The sequence below is a fragment of the Anticarsia gemmatalis genome, chromosome 24 (genome assembly GCF_050436995.1).
Source record: "Anticarsia gemmatalis isolate Benzon Research Colony breed Stoneville strain chromosome 24, ilAntGemm2 primary, whole genome shotgun sequence".
Taxonomy (NCBI): Eukaryota; Metazoa; Arthropoda; class Insecta; order Lepidoptera; family Erebidae; genus Anticarsia; species Anticarsia gemmatalis.
Genome location: NC_134768.1, coordinates 8,784,354 through 8,802,888, shown reverse-complemented (window position 1 = coordinate 8,802,888; position 18,535 = coordinate 8,784,354). Strand labels below are relative to the sequence as shown.

At 34.5% G+C, this 18,535-nt stretch overlaps 2 protein-coding genes across 4 annotated transcripts in view; one reads left to right on the top strand and one right to left on the bottom strand.

Annotated features, from left to right (window-relative positions):
• LOC142983556 (uncharacterized) overlaps positions 1-18,535 on the top strand; it is a 151,737-nt gene that overhangs the window by 76,074 nt on the left and 57,128 nt on the right. The gene's annotated exons all lie outside the window — the stretch shown is intronic.
• Positions 1-18,535, bottom strand: part of LOC142983554 (octopamine receptor beta-1R-like) — an 80,180-nt gene that overhangs the window by 22,007 nt on the left and 39,638 nt on the right. For both annotated transcript variants that reach the window (XM_076130492.1, XM_076130493.1), the window contains exon 2: positions 6,267-7,126. In XM_076130492.1, coding sequence (XP_075986607.1) covers positions 6,267-7,048 — 782 coding nt within the window. In that variant the 5' untranslated portion in view covers positions 7,049-7,126. The remainder of the gene's footprint in view (positions 1-6,266; positions 7,127-18,535) is intronic.

Below are 18,535 nucleotides of genomic sequence, written 5' to 3'. Positions count from 1 at the left end.
GTTCGATTCCCAGTTCAGTGCTATTGGACTTTTTCGAGTTATTATTGGATTGTTACCAATGGTAGTTGGCATTTATATAGTCGGTATAATAGCAGAAGGCTCGCACTTTCTTATGTGGGACTAAAATAGTAAGATACAAAACGAGAGGGTATTTACACCTCTGCCTAAACCGTCGGGTAATACAGGCGTGCTGTAGGTATATGTTTTGTTCAGCAACTTTTGTAGTTAACTGTACAATTTTCCTCTCAGTTAAATTTAGGGTTGTCCGTTATTTAATTTGCAAGTAAACGAGGTTAGGGATGCTCTGTTTTATTCCTACTTAAGTCTGGGTTGAGTATGATAAATAATTTATGGGTTAAGTTTAGCGGGCTTATTTAGGTAGGCATAATTTAAAAAGGTATTTTTCTTTTTATATTTCGTAGGACTTAAGTCTTTGTTTTTAATGAAGTTCATTATATCCTTAGTTTAACTGTATTTTATAATGAAACAAAAATTGTGTCTTCACTAAATAGTATTTTAATGAAGTTCTTAAGCAAATCTTGATAAAATGTGTTTGATAATATCTTCTATTCTAGTTTACGCCTATCTATTCGGCAAGAAAGGTGAGTCGTATCAAAGTACATCTCAAATACATTGATTGTATTGTGATTCGTGTATAATATTTAAGATTTATTTTTTAATGCGTACAGGAATAATGACTCGAGAATCAAATCCAAATTCTTGTGAACTGCAGTCGCCACTCTGACCATAGACGCAAAAAAAACACTCAACGTACTATCACAATACAGCTAGAATAAAAAAAACACATCCCCACGTATTTAAATAAGATTTTGACAAACATGCGACCTTCCACAGGCTCAAAATAACTTTATTTATCCCAAAATCCTCCAATAAACAAACTAACAAAACATATATTAAGTTTGTACACAACCCTTTTAAAACAGCCGGGTGTAATAGTTTGAAATGTTTAAATTAGATACCCGGGAAAGTTGGAATACCCGGATTGTTTTCACAGGTGGTCCCGGTTTTAATTAAATTGGATTAAGCGCCATCTATTGAGAAGTATATTCAACTATGCAAGTGCAGTGAAAGTTTTGAGCTTTGAATAATAATATGAAGTTTGAAGGGATTTTCTCTGTTTCTAATTTTAGTTCTGCTTTGATATTGTTAGGATGAAAATGAGTACTTCGGTGTGTTTTCGTATGTGTGTCTAATTTATTTGAACTAAATAAACTTTACTTGATCCGTTGGAACCATAACGCAATAAAAGACGAATGGATTGTCTGCCTTTTTGTGAATAAACCAACGAATACAACATGGTAACATCTGATGATCAACATACTATCAAGTATTGAATAGTTTATGCCATAGATGAAAGGCTATAAAGCCGCGCTAAGAAAAAGTTGCTTAGCTAGTTGATAAACGAGCAAGTGGGTTAAGCAACTTTAGCGTAAACATTCTATAGATGGATAACCACATATTTGAGCTAAGCGTTTCCATGCTTGAGTGGTACGTGAAAGCCGTTGCCAATTGTTGTCAATTAGGATAACAATCATTAAGCCATGTCCAATTTTATAAAGAGCTTTGGCCAAATTTGATTCAAGGTTGACCACTAAATATACGATGAATAAAAAACATAAATATGTTTATCAAAAGTATATAGTCCGAGCCCCTTAAGCAATACTTATAAAGGATGTGGTAAAACCTTTTCATGGTGAAAAACTAAAATAGGTCACGGCTTACAGAATGGGGTCAGTTATTTTTAAATCTCTATTTTGGGAATCAGGCGCAAGCCGAAGCGTTGGTAGTGTTATCAAGTGCTTTTACACAAACTAAATGGTTTTAAATAGTTCCGTGTTAATTTTACAAAACCTGATTTTAAAGGCCGTAAAGAAGAACTCTTGTGACTTTTACAGATAAAAACTAATATTTTGTTGAGTGTGAGAATCGATTCGTTTAAAATTTTATATATTTTTATGATTAGAAAGTTTTGATAGCGATCCGTGAAAACTCGGCCAGAATTATTTTGTGATATTTACAATGGGGTTCTAACTATCCCCAGGTTAACTATGGCACTATCTAATATCATCTTAACCACAATAGTATAGTCCACCACGCTGGTCAAATGTATAAGGCATTCATCAAATTATTATTAAAGAAAAACCTGAGCAAATACGGGTACCCTCGCTAGTCTTTTGGTAATATCTGGAATGATAGTTATTTTAAAATACACATCGTGTATGGTCGATGCGGTCGGCTTTTCAATTTGAGGCCTAAGTCATTACTTAATAGTTTTACTGCAATGCGGAGTTGTACCAATATTATGATATTAGTTTTTGAAAATATAAGAACATTAAATAGGGAAATAAAGCGTAATTTAAAAAATACAAACTATTTTGAAGACGTAAATGGCACAGTGGTAATGGATACCACGATACACGATGCCATTACGACGTGGTGTTGTGGGTTCGATACCCACTCGGAACAAAATATAATGCTTATTTACCAGATGTCGATATTTTACATTATCGATGTTTAATGTTTATTTTCAACGGGAACATTCAATTAATAATCAGGCCTGTATTTAAAAATATATTTATTGTACGCTAAACAATCCAGAAAATGCACACAATTTTAATTTATTTATTTTGCTTTGCTCGACCTAATGTTACACCGTTTATGGCGTACTATTCCCGAAAAACTCCATGAAAAATACGATAATGATCATGCAACATGAAATTTTAAAAGCTATTCTATTCAAATCACTATAAAAGTTTGCATCAATTAAAAATGCAAGCACATTTTTTGCTCTCGCCTTAACGAATATAATTGAATTTGTCTCATTCTTCAGGGAATTGTGCATATTTTTCAGGCAAATTGAATTATTTTTAGCATGGTCATGCTTTTGACTGTCTCCGTGGCGCAGTGGTTTAGGTCGCCACGTCCCGATACCATTGCGTCGGGAGGTCGTGGGTTTAATTCCCACTCATAACAATCATTTGCGATCCACAAATTATTGTTTCGGGTCTGGTTGTACTTTGGGTCCGTTGTTTGTATGTTTGTAAAAGTCCCCGCGACTCAAGAGCAATTCTTAGTGCGGGAGTTGTCTTTTTTATGGTGTGTTACCAGTATCGGATTGCTGTAATTTGCTAATGGATTGTGAGTATAGAGTACTATAGAGTTCGATTTCCGGTCGGGACAAATTGAACATTACTGAAAGGTACTAACTATTCGTTTGATAGTGTGTACTTTAGAATAATGAAAGCCAAGTGGTTTTTGACCTTCCACGCACATCTTACGAAATTTGAACACAAGCAACCACAAGCAAACCAAAGCAAACCGCACATACGACTTTTCAAAGCTACGTGTGTATTAGAAATACTTATCACCTTACATGCCTTAAAGTTCTTAAAGGTATGCAAATTCCCCTCACTTAGTCAGCGTAGTAGACTCAGGGCCTTAAAATTATAAATATAGCTCTTATCTCGCGAATAACACAGATATAAACTCAAATAATTCTAGATCTAAGGCCGTCCCTACAAGAACAATAATTTTGCACAATCTAATTGAACGACACCTTGTACTGAAACTGGCTATAGCCCTCGCACCATATAAACTATAGAAGGCATATCTGTCTAATTCTAGATAAAATACAACTATTAAACTATTTTTCAGTCTCCATCTTCCATAATCACTCCCAACAAATAAGAAAAAAAACTGCCCTTTTCCAAACAAATTCGCTCCATTAAAACCAGGAAGAAAATAACTGGCTGCAATACAAAATAAGCTTTCACTTTAATTAAAAACAACTGCTTTTTAAACAAACTTTATGTTCTTTGTTTAAATAAACAGTTAAATGGAAAGAGCGAGAGGGAATAATAGAGTTCTATTTTTAAAAGATTTAAAATTCAAATGTTGACAGTTTGTTTCGTCTTTATGGTATTCTTTTCTTTATCAGATAGACTTTCTGGCCTTCGAATGCCGAGGTCGGCACATTTTGGGAGTTCAGTATACTGTCTTTTTTTTTAATATACATAAGTATAAGCAGTGCCCATGTGGTGTTATACTTTAATATTTTAATGGTATAAAATGTCGTAGATACTTATGGAATTCATATTTATTCCAATCTGTATTTTGTATTTATTGTTATAATCACAACAAAAATGTATCATTAGAATATTATGTAATAATCTCAACTATGTTCAAGAAAAATAGACTGTTGATACGGAACCCAAAACTAGTAGACTTAATAATAGTGTGACATTAAAATTCAAATTCTATTTACGAACGAAATTGTCAAAAAAACTAAACTATGATTAAAAAAATGGGTCCAAATTCAAATTCTATTTTGAAACGAAATCGTTACGATATGCAAATTTTCGTACCCCGTTTCGTTGTTGCTAACATTAAATGAATTTAAAACTAATTAACTGAGGTTATGAAATTAACAATTCATTTATGTTTTCGACCGAATGTTTTAATTTTCCGTGTGGTTAATTTAAAAAAAGTTCAAAATAGGGAACAAATTTTACGTGGACAGTAGCCGGAATTTTATTTTAGGAGCGATGTTCTTAAAAATGTACTAATACGTAATATTGGTTTAATGCTTGTTAAAATACGGGTTTACGGGCTAGAAATTTTATCGAGAGCTAATATTGGCACAATAGTATTGTATTAAGATTTTGATACTTTTACATTTTTTGTGGTTTTCAGTTCATTTGGTTTTCTTGTCTTCTTGTAAACCTAGCTAAGTTTATAATGTTAAATAAATTCTAGTTTTATGTAATATGAACATAGTAGACTAAGAAAACATCTTACATACATACATGAAATCACGCCTTCTTACTTCTTAGGGGCTAAGACCAGGGAACGCATTTTAATTTACCACAAATTACGACGAATTTCGTACAGATTAGTTTATCAATAGAATTTTAGTCGACCTTCTCACATAGCATTAAAAATAACTCATTTAACAAATAGACTCTGGCATTTATCTATCAATCGTAAAATCTGCCATATATTTTTACATAACATTTCTTACAAAAGACTATCCGATATTTATCTGTAAATCCTAAAAATCTAGTCGCTATTCTAAACCTGCGAACAAAATTCCTTCCAAAAATATCCATTGTGAAATTCAATGTAATATGTAAGTTATGTAAGTTGCGTGTCGTTGCAGCACACTGTCCGTGCCATATGGCGGGTTACTGTACCTACAAATTCAATTTAAAACACTATTTATTATCTGTATAGATAAAGTCTCATGTTAATCGAGAATTATTTCATTTTACTTATTAACAACATAGTACAGTGTATTTAACTGCTGATCTCGAGATTCAAGTCTCGGGTTTGATTCCTGGGTCGGGTTCACAACATTAGATTTATAGTTATAGTTTTATTTTCATGTTTTCTTAATACTCTTTTTGTTTTATACCAAAATATCGTCATGTTCCAAAATAAGGGTGGAGACAATGGCATCTGTAACACGCCTTCGGCTAGCATAGATGTCAGGACAATGTGTGGATATTGTAACAGATTTTTTGACAATATTTTTATTTTTTTTTGTTTTCCTAATAGTAGCCCGGAGTTAGTGCCCAGTAAACGGCAATAGGCTCGTCCCCTATTTCATGAGAGAAAAATTGTTAATGGCGAAATACGCTGCTTTTAATGCGGCCAAATAACCAGGAAAATTAACTCTCATAAGAAAATATTTATATAAGATTTTCCCAGTAATTGATATTTAATTTATGATAAGTTACGCTTCTAATATTTGTTTACTAGAGCACGGGTTTTCAAGACAAATATAATTATCAAAGTCTAAGATAAATACAGTCGACTGAATACGAATTGATAACACGATTTTCCAATACACATAAATCTGTAAATTATTCTTGGTAGATTGCTTTTGATTTCATACGTTGACAGATATTGAAATGGTGCTTATTAAAGATTTTAAGTAATTCGGGTAAAAGTATTTTTTACTTAAAATTAGCGACGCGATCCAGGTTGCACCAGACTAACCTAAACAAATGATATACCTAAAACGTACCTCCGGAATCATTTTATTTATTATAGATTTATCGCATACGGAATGAGAGACAGACGCATCGAGATTACTTTTTTCTATATTAGTTACGTAGTGATAGTTTTGAGCAGTGAGTGCTTGTAACCAATACTTCATCATAAAAGTTGCAAAAGGAAAAAGAAGAATAAGATTATGAACACTACCTACATTATGTTATAAGAAATATGTATAAAACTCTCACCTGTACAACATCCTCTCCTGGCGATCAGCCTCCATATAAATCCGGTAATACATATACAGCATTATAACCCCAGGGATCCAAAAACTAACACTACTCGACACCACCGCGTAAACTTTGTTCACTGTGAAACTGCACACATTTGGAAACCTCTTCCTAAAGTTCAGGTGATCTTCGGTCGTGTACCATCCCATGAAGATTGGCAGAAACGACACTAACGCAGGACTGCACCAGACTACAGCCAACATTATCCCTAGTTTAGCCGTCGTCATAATCAATGGATAGTCCAAAGGCTGCACTATAGCATAATACCTATCAACACTGATGCAACACAAGTGAAGAATTGAAGCCGAAGAGAAGTACACGTCTAAAGAATTCCAGACGTCGCACATAAAGTAACCGAACAACCATTCACCATTAGTTATTTCTACGCTAAAGTTAAAACACATTGCCCATATAGCCACTAGCATATCAGCCAGGGCTAAAGACACTACGAAATAGTTCGTGATCACTCTCAGTTTCCTGTGCCTCATCACCGACACTATCACTAATAAGTTCCCGAAAATCGCTGCTAGGATTATAAACAGCATGATTAAACATTTTAGTATCACTAGAAAGACGACAAACGGGTCGTCTTCGAACTGATTGTAGAAAACAAAATCGTTTGTCGTTTCGTTCACTTCTAAAGTTCTGTTTACATATGTATCTGTTAGATACATTGATGTGGATAAGTCCGCTAGGTCTATAGTAAAGTTGTCTGCCTCCAACACGACTTCAACTTTCATGTTTCACATATTTTCAAGTCGTATTAACTGTGAGTGCGAGGGCGTTGGATTGAGGCTCCGGAACACTTTCCATTGTACCTGAAAAGGGAGAGAAAAATGTTAAATTTCCTTTTGTTCAGAGGTTTTTTTGTGAGGGATTATTGTGAGGTTATAGGGTGCTTGGATCAAAGGTACACGAGGATACGGATTTGTCCTTGGATTTGAAATTGAACTGAGCTGACTCATTTTGGATTTGGTTTAGAGGGTGAAGTTGAATTTGAAAACTTGTTTCGTTTTTCTCGCACAAAAGGGAAAGCTGCTGATTGCATGGTGTTCCCATAATTCGACAACACTTATAGTCTATTTAGGTTTTGAAAATGTTTTTTTAATATTTGATTCCAATACAAAACCAATTGCAATTAATGAAACGATTGTATAAAAAATATGATATGTATGATGCCAGTTAACGTTCATTATGTAGTATGATAATGTATGGATATGAATGAGGCAAGAGAAGTTTGTAAAGATCGTACCAAAAGGCATTCTTTGGCGTGATATTATGTATGTATGTTGTATAAAAGATTAAATTTCTGGTAATTACGCTTTCCCAATCCAATATGTTCCAATCAAAATATATGCCAATAAAATACCAATACTCTTTCGAAAAAACCTACAGCTACAAATTCATAATTACATTTCAATCACATGATCCCCAAATAAATAGCAATGGAAACGAAAATAATACACGAACTCATGAATATTTATAACAACATGGACAATGTTTACATGACCGTAAATGTTGTAAAAAAACTGGCCAAGTGCGAATCGATCTCGCACAACTAGGGTTCTGTATGTAGAGTACATTACCTATAAAAATATAAACAAAATCACGTTTATTGTGATTTATTATTTTCATTGCTTGGTTATTTAAATTTATTTATGCACTTACTTTAATTTTACAATGTCTACTACAATAATTAAAACTATACATTTATTAATACTTTAAATAATAATTTTATATGTATATTTTATTGCTTGATTTTTTCCGCAATCAAACATTTATTCTACTCAATTTTAGTATTTGCTTTTATAACGGCAAAATTTATACATCGTCTGTGGAAATCTCAACTACCTAGAGTATCTAGCTGTCATGGTTCATGAGATATAGTCTGGTGACTGACATACGGACAGTAGAGTCTTAGAAATAAGGTCTTTTACTCAATGGGTAAGGAACCCTAAAACAGCCTGAAAATCCGTGATACAATAACCCTTATGTTTGGAGATTATGAGCCAAAAATGTAGGCATTATGCTGATAAGCAAATAAAAGGTTATTTCAAGCTATTGTAGTACGTATGTGTTGAGGGTTGAAACGAATATAATACGGATTTGAAAACGTTTTGTAAGGGCAGATAGATTCTGGGGCTTTTTCTTTACAAAGTTGTTTTATTATTTGAAGTTGGCGGTTAAATTTATTTTTATAACTGTGTCAAATTTAATTATTATTTGGTATTCAGAGTTCTGATTTTGTTGTGTTATTCTAAATGCTGCATGTTTCAAGGCTTATGAGTTGGAGACAGTAATTTTAAAATACGTCTAGGCATTCCACTATCACAACTTAGGTCTCCCGTATATAAGTTGATGACTTCTGATACTCAATGATTCTTGTCAGAATTCACTGCCAACAACTCTTTTTTAACGCAAGAGGAGTAGGGCCCGGCTCCACCCCTTCTGGATAAGCATCAGATAGTTTATCAGATAGAATTTCGCCAGTATTTTTCATGCGTTAGCTGTCTCTTTATCTAGCAGATGTGCTAACCAGAACCTACCTTTACTTAGTTGTCATGTAATAATAACGTTTTAAGTCACAATTTCGATATTTTCTTTAAGGTCATAATTTTTTTTACGCCGTTCGGATACAAGCGATACTAGCGACAATTTATGATCGTATTGCAATATATTGTGTTTCTAATAATGGTATGTGGCCATATTTTTCGGCTGGCCATATTTGACCCAGGTACCTTACTGGTCAAAAAGCAATCGCACTTGTATCGAATACAAGTGACTCTCGCTACAAAATCCTGCGCTAATTGGTATGCGTCGCCCCGTCAATACTTCAGCATTTATACGTCAAACATCCACCGGTACAATCCTTGTTTTATCAAAGAGAATATTCATTTGAAATATCGCGTTACACTGTCAGTCAGCTGTCGGTGTATTTTTGGGGTAAATATTGATAACAAATATTAAAATATCGGTGTTTCGCAAAGGTTATTTGTAGAAATGGAAAATATATAGTAATCTACAAGGCCTCCTTTGACAATGATTTTGCAAGAAAAAGACGTGTATTCAACTGCAAATGTATAGAACTAATGATTTTTATACTTCTTTAAGCGATTATTATCAGCATAGCTTTACAGATGTACCAATAGCTATTAATAGGTAGGTATACACAGTAGACGCTAACACATACATACATAATATCGCGCCTTTTTCCAATAGGAGCAGGCAGAGACAAGAGTACGTCACTTGGTACGATCTTTATGAACTTTCCTTGCTTTTTTTTACATCCATACATCTTGTCATACTAATAAATTATTATAAATGCTAACATCTGTTTGTTACGCTTTCACAGCTAAATTGCTAAACCACTTTTAATTTACGACAAAGATAGTTGAAAAGGAATCATCAAACTTACTTTTAAAAAAAGTGCATTTCAAATCCGAAGCAAGGGATAAAAGCTGCGTGGGTCAACTAGTTGTCAATAAAAACATATCAAAATATTCTTATTGACTTTTATCCATTGAAATATGTATACATTCAGTCTCACGTGCAATATTTACCATCCGTTTCAACTGTCAATACACAATATACAGTGACCTTTTACAAAAGCAATAAATGTACGAAATATCTGTTTGTACGCGACGACACTGACGAATTGTTATCTATTTTCTATTTACAACTACAATATTGCGGAATTCTTCGCTTTAAAATGGTTTTGAGATGTTTTGTGAGGTTTATATTAATGTTTATGTGCCTTTTATTTTTATTTTAATGTCGAGGTTTTACATAATTCTGCAGTAGATACAAGTACGTAGATTATCTTAAAGTTTCGGTCAACACAGGCTTATTTATGACTGACCCGATTTAACATTATTAATTATAATATCTATTTTGGCTAAAGCAAAAATGTTTTAATCATTATTACATCATGAACCCAGCCTTTCTTATAACTATGTTGGTGTCCACATAGGAGATCCGAGTATTTTATATGGAGCGACTGCCTGTTGAACCTCCACTACCCAGTTACCTAGATTATAGCATATTATTACTTACTATACGTTATTAGTCATGACATCGCGATAATCTAAGAGTTGTGATAAATCTATCGTTAAGCCAAAGTCAAATGCCATCAAGCGGCAATTGAAAATAGATTTATTGAAATCCTGACTCATCGAAAATTATCAAACCTAATCTGAAACTGGACTCAAAGCTTAACCACTTCTTCATTACTGGAGGAGACCCTTGCCCATAAGTGGGACAGTGATGGCTTATTTTAATCTGAAACTATTTAAACTAAGTTAAAAAAATAATAACATCTTTCCTTCACCTACGTTAAAATGCGGTTAACCTATCACACAAAGCTTTTTCTGCCAACAAACAGAATTTGACAAACTACGTATATATTGTAAACTAGAGGAAATTGCTCTATTTTCTCAAAGCTCTTTGGCCTAAATCTCGTTTCGTAACACACAATGTATTTCACCACGTAATGTGGTTTTATACCTTTCAGATTCCGAAGTTTTTATTCTGTGTTATTAATTTGTTTTTCGGTTAAGCTAGGACCTCTACGCTATGGGCAGTATTGTGATGTGTAATAGTCAATTGATAAATTAATATCATCGGATAACTCACACACGGTAATATGATTCCAAACTAAGCAGAGCTTGTACTATTGTAACCAAATAACTGATAAACATACTTATATATACTTCCAAATACATACTTATGTAGATGAATTAACAACCAAGTTAAGAACAGGTACTCATGCTTATTACACAAATATTTGTCCTGGGTGGGTTTCGGACCCACTACACGGGGCGTTACAGTAATTGCGGCGAAGTGACCATGTTTACAACTGTGCCTAACGTATAGTTGGGTGAAGTCAATAGAACGTGAGCTGATCGTGAGGTCCCAAATACGATTTTGGAGGATAAATATTATTTAGATTTTATTTTGGCAATAAACTTTTTAAGAAAGACCTTGAGAATGAATGAGACCTTTGCCCGGCAATGGGACAGTATTAAAAAACAAACAATAAACTTTTTAAGAATGTATATGTCTTTATCAGTTACTGAATTATATCGAGCGTCATTTAATAATGAAATTCTATTCGCTTATTATCTTAACTTACATTAATTTCAAATCATTTCGTTAAATATCCATCTATTACTTATTAAATTACTATCAATTAGTTCAATTTTCTACTAATTAAGTTCGAATGGGTCACTTTTAAACTTCTATATAAGTTGGGAAAGTCTTCAGACATAATTGAAGTCTTTATACTTCATAGACAACGGTGTCTGGATTGTTAAAACATAGTTCATTTTGACGATTTCTTTTATTTTGAGTTAGTAATTAGGTATTCTATGAAAACTTTTGGTAACTAATTATGTTGTTTATTTTATGTGTAACGATGATGTAATTATTTGTAATTTTGAAAGGCATATCTTTGGAGAATTCCTCTTTCAGTATTTACGGTTTCAGGACCATAAGATATAGGAAAAAGAAAATGGTATAGGCAAAAGTATTTGAAATACGACCACGTCTTTTTCGCAGAGTTGGTCCCATGTAAAAGAAGGCGACCATACTACCATATATATACAGGGCGCGTCACCTAAGGTTCATTAGTGAAATACTATTTAGCCAAGATCGGTAGCACTGTGCCCAATCTGGGAATCTAACTCGGTGCCTCATGACTATTACCCTGACAGAGGTAGTCTTTCCTTTCCTTTTTCCTTTTTTTTTACAACTCCCGCACTAAGAATTGCTCTTGTGTCGCGGGGACTTTTACAAACAAACAAACGACGGACACAAAGCACAACCAGATCCGAAAAAAATATTTGTGGGTTGCACAAATAATTGTTCCGTTTGAGAATCGAACTCATGACCTGCTGCCACAGTGGTGTTGGCGTGGTGACCTAAACCACTGCGCCACGGAGGCTGTCAAACAGTCTAACAGTAGTCAGTAGAATAACATAGGAGTATGTAAAATAAATTCAATAATTCATGCAGATTGATGAGTCGTACTCCTCGAGGGAAATAAGTCACGTTTATAACTCTTACTGCTGTAGGACAAGCCCAATCGTGGAGGTTGTAAAAATATATAATTTTAATACGCCCCCAGTGATGAAAGACAGATTGGTGAATAAATCTGATTGTAAATGAGGTTCCTGGGTAAAGTCAGGGTGAATGGAGAATGGAGAGTGTAAATTCGATTTCTAATTTCAGCAAGGTCTTTTTCTATGCTGATTTTCTGCCTTACCAAGATGGAATGAAAGGAAATGAAACTGAAACTGAAACTGATACAAATGTTCTGTTTTATTCCCGTGTTAGGTAGCGTTTTTTTCATGCTATTCAAAATTTGAAGTAAACTAATATATTTTTAGAAATTTTGTCAACCACCTCGCAGAATTTTATTCAAATAGGTTCAGCAATTCTGATATGCTAATAGGACAGATAAACATACTGTCCTTTTAAATACATATAACAGATTTTAAGATTATCTCAATAGAAAACTTGACTTCAAATACCGCACCTGAAACATCAATCTATCTCAAACTTGAACTTGATTTAACCAATATTTGTAGACCTCTCTCAACTGAATTACTCAAACTAACTAAAGCTCAAATAAAACTGGACATTATCACCAATATAACAAGAACCACTTTATGCAAAGATGTCAAAACGACAAGAGATTATATTAAACTGGTGGTATTTCAAGCATAAACCGTTATACACTGACCTATCATAAACAAAGACGTCAATTCGTGCTATTAGTCAACAGAAAATACATAAATTGTAAAATGACTATATACTTAACAAAAATAGTAATGTAACATTTTTTATTGACATAAACGCTGATCTTTTTTAAAATGACAACTCCAGCACTAAGAATGGCTTTTGTATCGCGGAGTCTTTAACAAACTTACAAAAAATGGACACAAAATGCATAGTTCTCGTAGCCGATATTCGGCTACGGCGGTCAGTTTCATTCAAAACTGGCCATCTGTGCAGGACTTTGTTTATAGTGTCCAAGTGTGCGCACAATACACAGGTACACTCTCTATTCCATCACTCTCATAGTTTGGTGGGACGGATAACCGACACGACCAGTGAAAGGTCAGGCGCAGGACCGACGGCTTTTACGTGCTCTCCGAGGCACGGAGGTCTTCGACCTCAACTTCCCAACTTCGGCTTTTGCATTTCCGGTTAGAAAATACTTTTTGGCCCGACCCAGGATTCGAACCCGAGACCTCTCGCACGGCAGTCACATACACTACCGACCGCGCCACAAAGGCAAAGTGCAACCAGATCCGAAACGACAAAAGAATTACCCACAAACTTACGACGCGCTAGTATTAGTGTGGCTACCACCTCTACAGCTACGCCACGGAAAACGTCAAAAGTGACAGTGCCTAATATTATGCTTCTGACTGTACCAACGTGTGTGAAGGTCTACGTATATTGGTAGTTTAATCTTGAAGATAAATCATTAGTGTCGAGTCCAAGACAAATAGTAAGTTGTACTATTAAAGCAGGTTTGATTACACAAGTTGTGAACAGTAATCAGTGTTCAGTGTGTTTAGAACGTGACGTGTACCTTCTGTACCTACCTTTAGATAAGGGTAAGCTGTGGAATAATCAAAATTCACAGCTGGTATTGAATCATCTGAGATGTTTAACTTTATAAGTTAACTAGCGCACTGGCCCGACTTCGTTCAGGGGTATAGTAAAATTTTATCCCATTGATTCCATTCCCGTGGAAATTTTGATAGCGTACAAACCTTGTCCCGACAGTTACAAATATATTAATAGCCAACAGGAATTATCTAATCGAGTTTAATTGTTCAAAAGATTTGCGCGTCGTTGATGTCCGCGTGGTTTGTGACTTAGGACAGAATTTTCATACAAACTTTCATCCCCTATTTTATCCCTTTGGGGGTAGAATTGATCAAAATCCTTTCTTAACGGATGTTTACGTCATAACATCTACCTGCATGCCAAATTTCAGCTCAATCTGTCCAGTAGTATGGGCTGAGCGTTGATAGATCACTATGTCAGTCAGTCACCTTTGAGTTATATGTTTAGATATTGGCTTTCTTTTGCGAAAAGGGCTGGATTTAATGTATATATTGGCTTTTTCATACATTCGCTGTCATTTGTCGATAATCTAGTTATTATAAGCAAGCACCTAGCATCACCTTCTTTCCTTCTTCAGACCACTTTTGTCAATGTTATTAATTTAGTTACTTCCATTCGCGCAGTCTCTGTCAAATAATTCATGTTGTAAATAATATAGTACAATATCTAGTTTTAGACAGGAAGCTACAAAGCATTGTTTTACAAATTAATGAACCAAGTCTCGTATTTATCAACGTTCGAAAATTTAATCAACTCTAAAATCCTTTGTTATAAACGCTTAGTAATAAACTAAACCTCACTAGAAAAGCGATAATATCTACCAGTCAAATGGTCCCAAATTCGATTCTAATAATAAGAGAAAAAGTTTACTAGGTCCAAAAATATAAGGTAAGAATTACAAGCTTTTGATCATTGAAGTCCATATAGCAATTATTTAGAAAATGACTTTTCTAAAATGAAACCTATCAGTTTACAGATTTTCATTGAAACCCGTGCAGTAGTTGGGTAGAGAAAGCGCAATTAGACTTTTTCGGAGGGGGATAATCCGAGTGCAGTATAAGGCGTCTCTCCTAAAAACTTTTAGATTATAGACCTAAATATATGAAGCGTTTATGATAGAGCCCTAGAACTTAAAAAAATCTTCAGTGAGAAGATATCTATCTATCGTATGGTAAGTAGTCAACCTAGTGTCAAAGTTGTACGTGCTCTCCGAAGCACGGTGACGCTCAGTTCATATACCACTATGCGATCACCCATCTATACAATGACCGCGCCAACGGTTGCTTTACAGATCGTTTACCGACCGGTGAGCACAACTGGCTATGAGCCCCTCTAAAGTGAGAAATTTAACCTAAGTAATAAAGACTAGTCAGAGTAATAAGATATTTGAACAATCAAAAATAACACGAAATGGATATCTGAATCTGAAAACCCACGCTCTCTCAAGCCTATTAGATCAATTTCACCTCGCTGAGATATTTTCTAATAAAGTCATCAAAGACGGATGGTATTCCAATATCTTATAATTGAAGATTATTTGACAAAGCAATAACTTTTCTTATGAAAATGTTTAATCTCAATAGAATGTTACATTTTCATAGTCGGGAAGAGAGGCTCATAGTTACATTCACCGTTCGGTAAACGATCAATGGGTCAAGCAGTCCTAGGCGCGGTCACTCTATAGATGGGTAACCGCATAGTGGTTATTTGTATTTCAGTCTTGGTTGTTGTCAACTAAGATAACAGTCGTTAACCAATGTCAATTTCGGGCGGCTTGAAAAACTTCAACACTAGGTTGACTGCTAACTGTACGATAAAATAAATATCCGGGGAAACCAGTAGGTTAAGCAAATTATGCCTCGAAATTCCTAGTGGTCTTTGCTAATTAATTTTAGAATGTTAATCTATAGTTACCCAAAGTTAGCTTACGTGGTGTATGACATTAGACTCGCCCCCTATTGCATGGGACTAACATTGTTAATAGTGAATCGTGGGTGTATTTCATACATCTCTGCCTACACCTTTAGGTATAACAGGCGTGATATTATGTACTAGCTGACCTGCGCAACTTCGCTTGCTTCACATAAGAGGTCATATTTTCCCCGTTTTTTATAACACTTTTTACTGGTAATCTGCTCCTATTGGTCGTAGCGTGATGATATATAGCCTATAGCCTACCTCGATAAATGGGCTATCTAACACTGAAAGATTTTTTCAAATCGGATCAGTAGTTCCTGAGACTAGCGCGTTCAAACAAACAAACAAACTCTTCAGCTTTATAATAATAGTATACAGTATGACTGGTGAGATTCCTTCAATACTTATGGAGAGTACTCGGTACTCGATTCTCGTTAACTTGATATTAAAATAATAGAAGCTTAATTTTTTTCGAAATTACTCTAAAAATAAGTGAAATTTGGATATTATACTCACGACACGCTTTACTAGTTTTGTTGCTAAGCGACAAGCTGTCAAAAATGGACTCGCCCATGTATTCTGTGTTGATAGCGCAATGCGCTGCGATAGTCCAATTATTCCACAGTTAAATACTGGACTCTCGGTGTACTGTGTACGAAGTTTACTTAGAAGTTATTTAATGTTTAGTTTTTATGTTATTTTATTTCATGATATATGTTCGCTTACTATCACGTCCACAAATATTGAAGGTATCTCACCAGTCATACTGTATATGTATAGTTCGAGCACCGTCAAAGGTATAAACTACTTAGTTTACTAAAAGGCTAAACCTTCTTATTGTTATAAAATACATTTTCTTTTGAACTTTTATTGCTTTAGTTCTTAAAGTTCTTAATCTTCATCGCAAGTTCGGAATAAGTAAACAGATTTAGTTTCGTTTTACATAATATGTTTTAGAAATACGACTTTATATCTTAAGCCTTGTATTTTATTACTATTTTTAATGTTTATTAAGTAAAACATCATTAAAAGATACATATTTATCATAGGTACATTTTATTTTATTTTAATATAAACTTTTGTTCTTGCTAATTTATATGGTAATAGCTTTTACCCGCGACTTCATCCGCTACCTCAATTTTCCCATGGAAATGCGTCATTTTCCCGGGGTAAAAAATAGCCTATGTCCTTTCTCGGGTATCAAAATATCTCCATACCAAATTTTATGCAAATTGGTTCAGTAGTGTAGGCGTGATTGAGTAACAGACAGACAGAGTTACTTTCGCATTTATAATATAAGTATGGAAGTATGGATGTCTCCAACACCCACACTTCTTACCTGCGTATTTAGTCTTGTTGCCAAATTCAGACACACTAATTAAATCGACTTACTGAGTCTTTAATGTGCTCACAGTCAAAATAGCATTGTGATGTCTTACCCCCGGTTTCTTAGTAGAGTATATTTAGCAGTAGTTTATCTACTCAATAGCGTTAAAACTCATAGAAAAAAAAGGCTAAGCCAGGTCCTGACTGATGGCACTGACCTGGCAATATTTCGGTCCTGCTCATTTCGATCTGAAAGAAAAGAGACCTAGATATTGCCTCGCGAGGATGCTCGCTCAGTCAGGACCCGGCTATCGAATAGATAAACTACCGCTTAATGTACCTCAGAAACCGGGGGTTTGACAGATTTGCCTAAAAATCTCGTACATAATTTAGTAACCTGTCACAAAAAGACTAAAACTATAAAACAGTGCTTAGTAAGTTTAAGTTGAAATGTAATAAGTTTGTGTTACGGTCCCATAACGACACTGAATCTGTCATTAGTAATACGTCCCTAGGTGATAAACTTTTGGTATAAAAGAGTTGTTTAAAAGGCTGTGTTTTTTGGTATGTTTGGAGATAATTTGTGCTAATGTACCTAGTTAAATTTGATTGATGTATTAATATGTAAAAGTATTGTATGTTAGACTGGCAGAGTATGCTGCCATCAATGGTAGGGCCAAACAATATTTTGTGCATTTCTATACAGTATATTCTTAACTCCTAAATGGAATAAAAACAAAAATTAACGCGTTTTTCAGAGGCCACAACTAATCTAACCAGTAAAGCATAATTGAGTCCCATATTAGGAAGCGAGCTTATAAGCTTATTGCCGAAGCTGGGCGCGCTATAACACTGGACTTCTATTGAGCAGTATTCTAATTTAAATAAGAAAATTCCCATATCATTTTACACGACACGGGAATTGAACTCATGATTTGCAGTCGTACTCACTATCGACCAGACCACAGTTGGAGTCAGCAACAGTTAGTCAATATCTACTACATAAATACCGATTATATCCTTAACTTAGAAGGTTAAACTCATCGCAATAATTCGCCAGGGGAATTCATCTCAAAAACTTTTGAAGTGGGTACTAAGTTCGGCAAAATAAAGATGGACACCCAAGAAATAAGACAAGGTTCCTTGAAATATAATATTTTATTTAGAGGTCCGAATATCGTTGTGTATTTCATAAAGAAAAAACTGCTTATTTTTCATATCTCAGTATGAAACATAAGCAGTTTTTTTTCTACAACAGGTATAGGTGTCGCCAAACAACTTGAACACAAGTAGTTATTTTAGAAAGCAAACTAAACGTAGACCCAGTGCTGAGGACTCTCGGT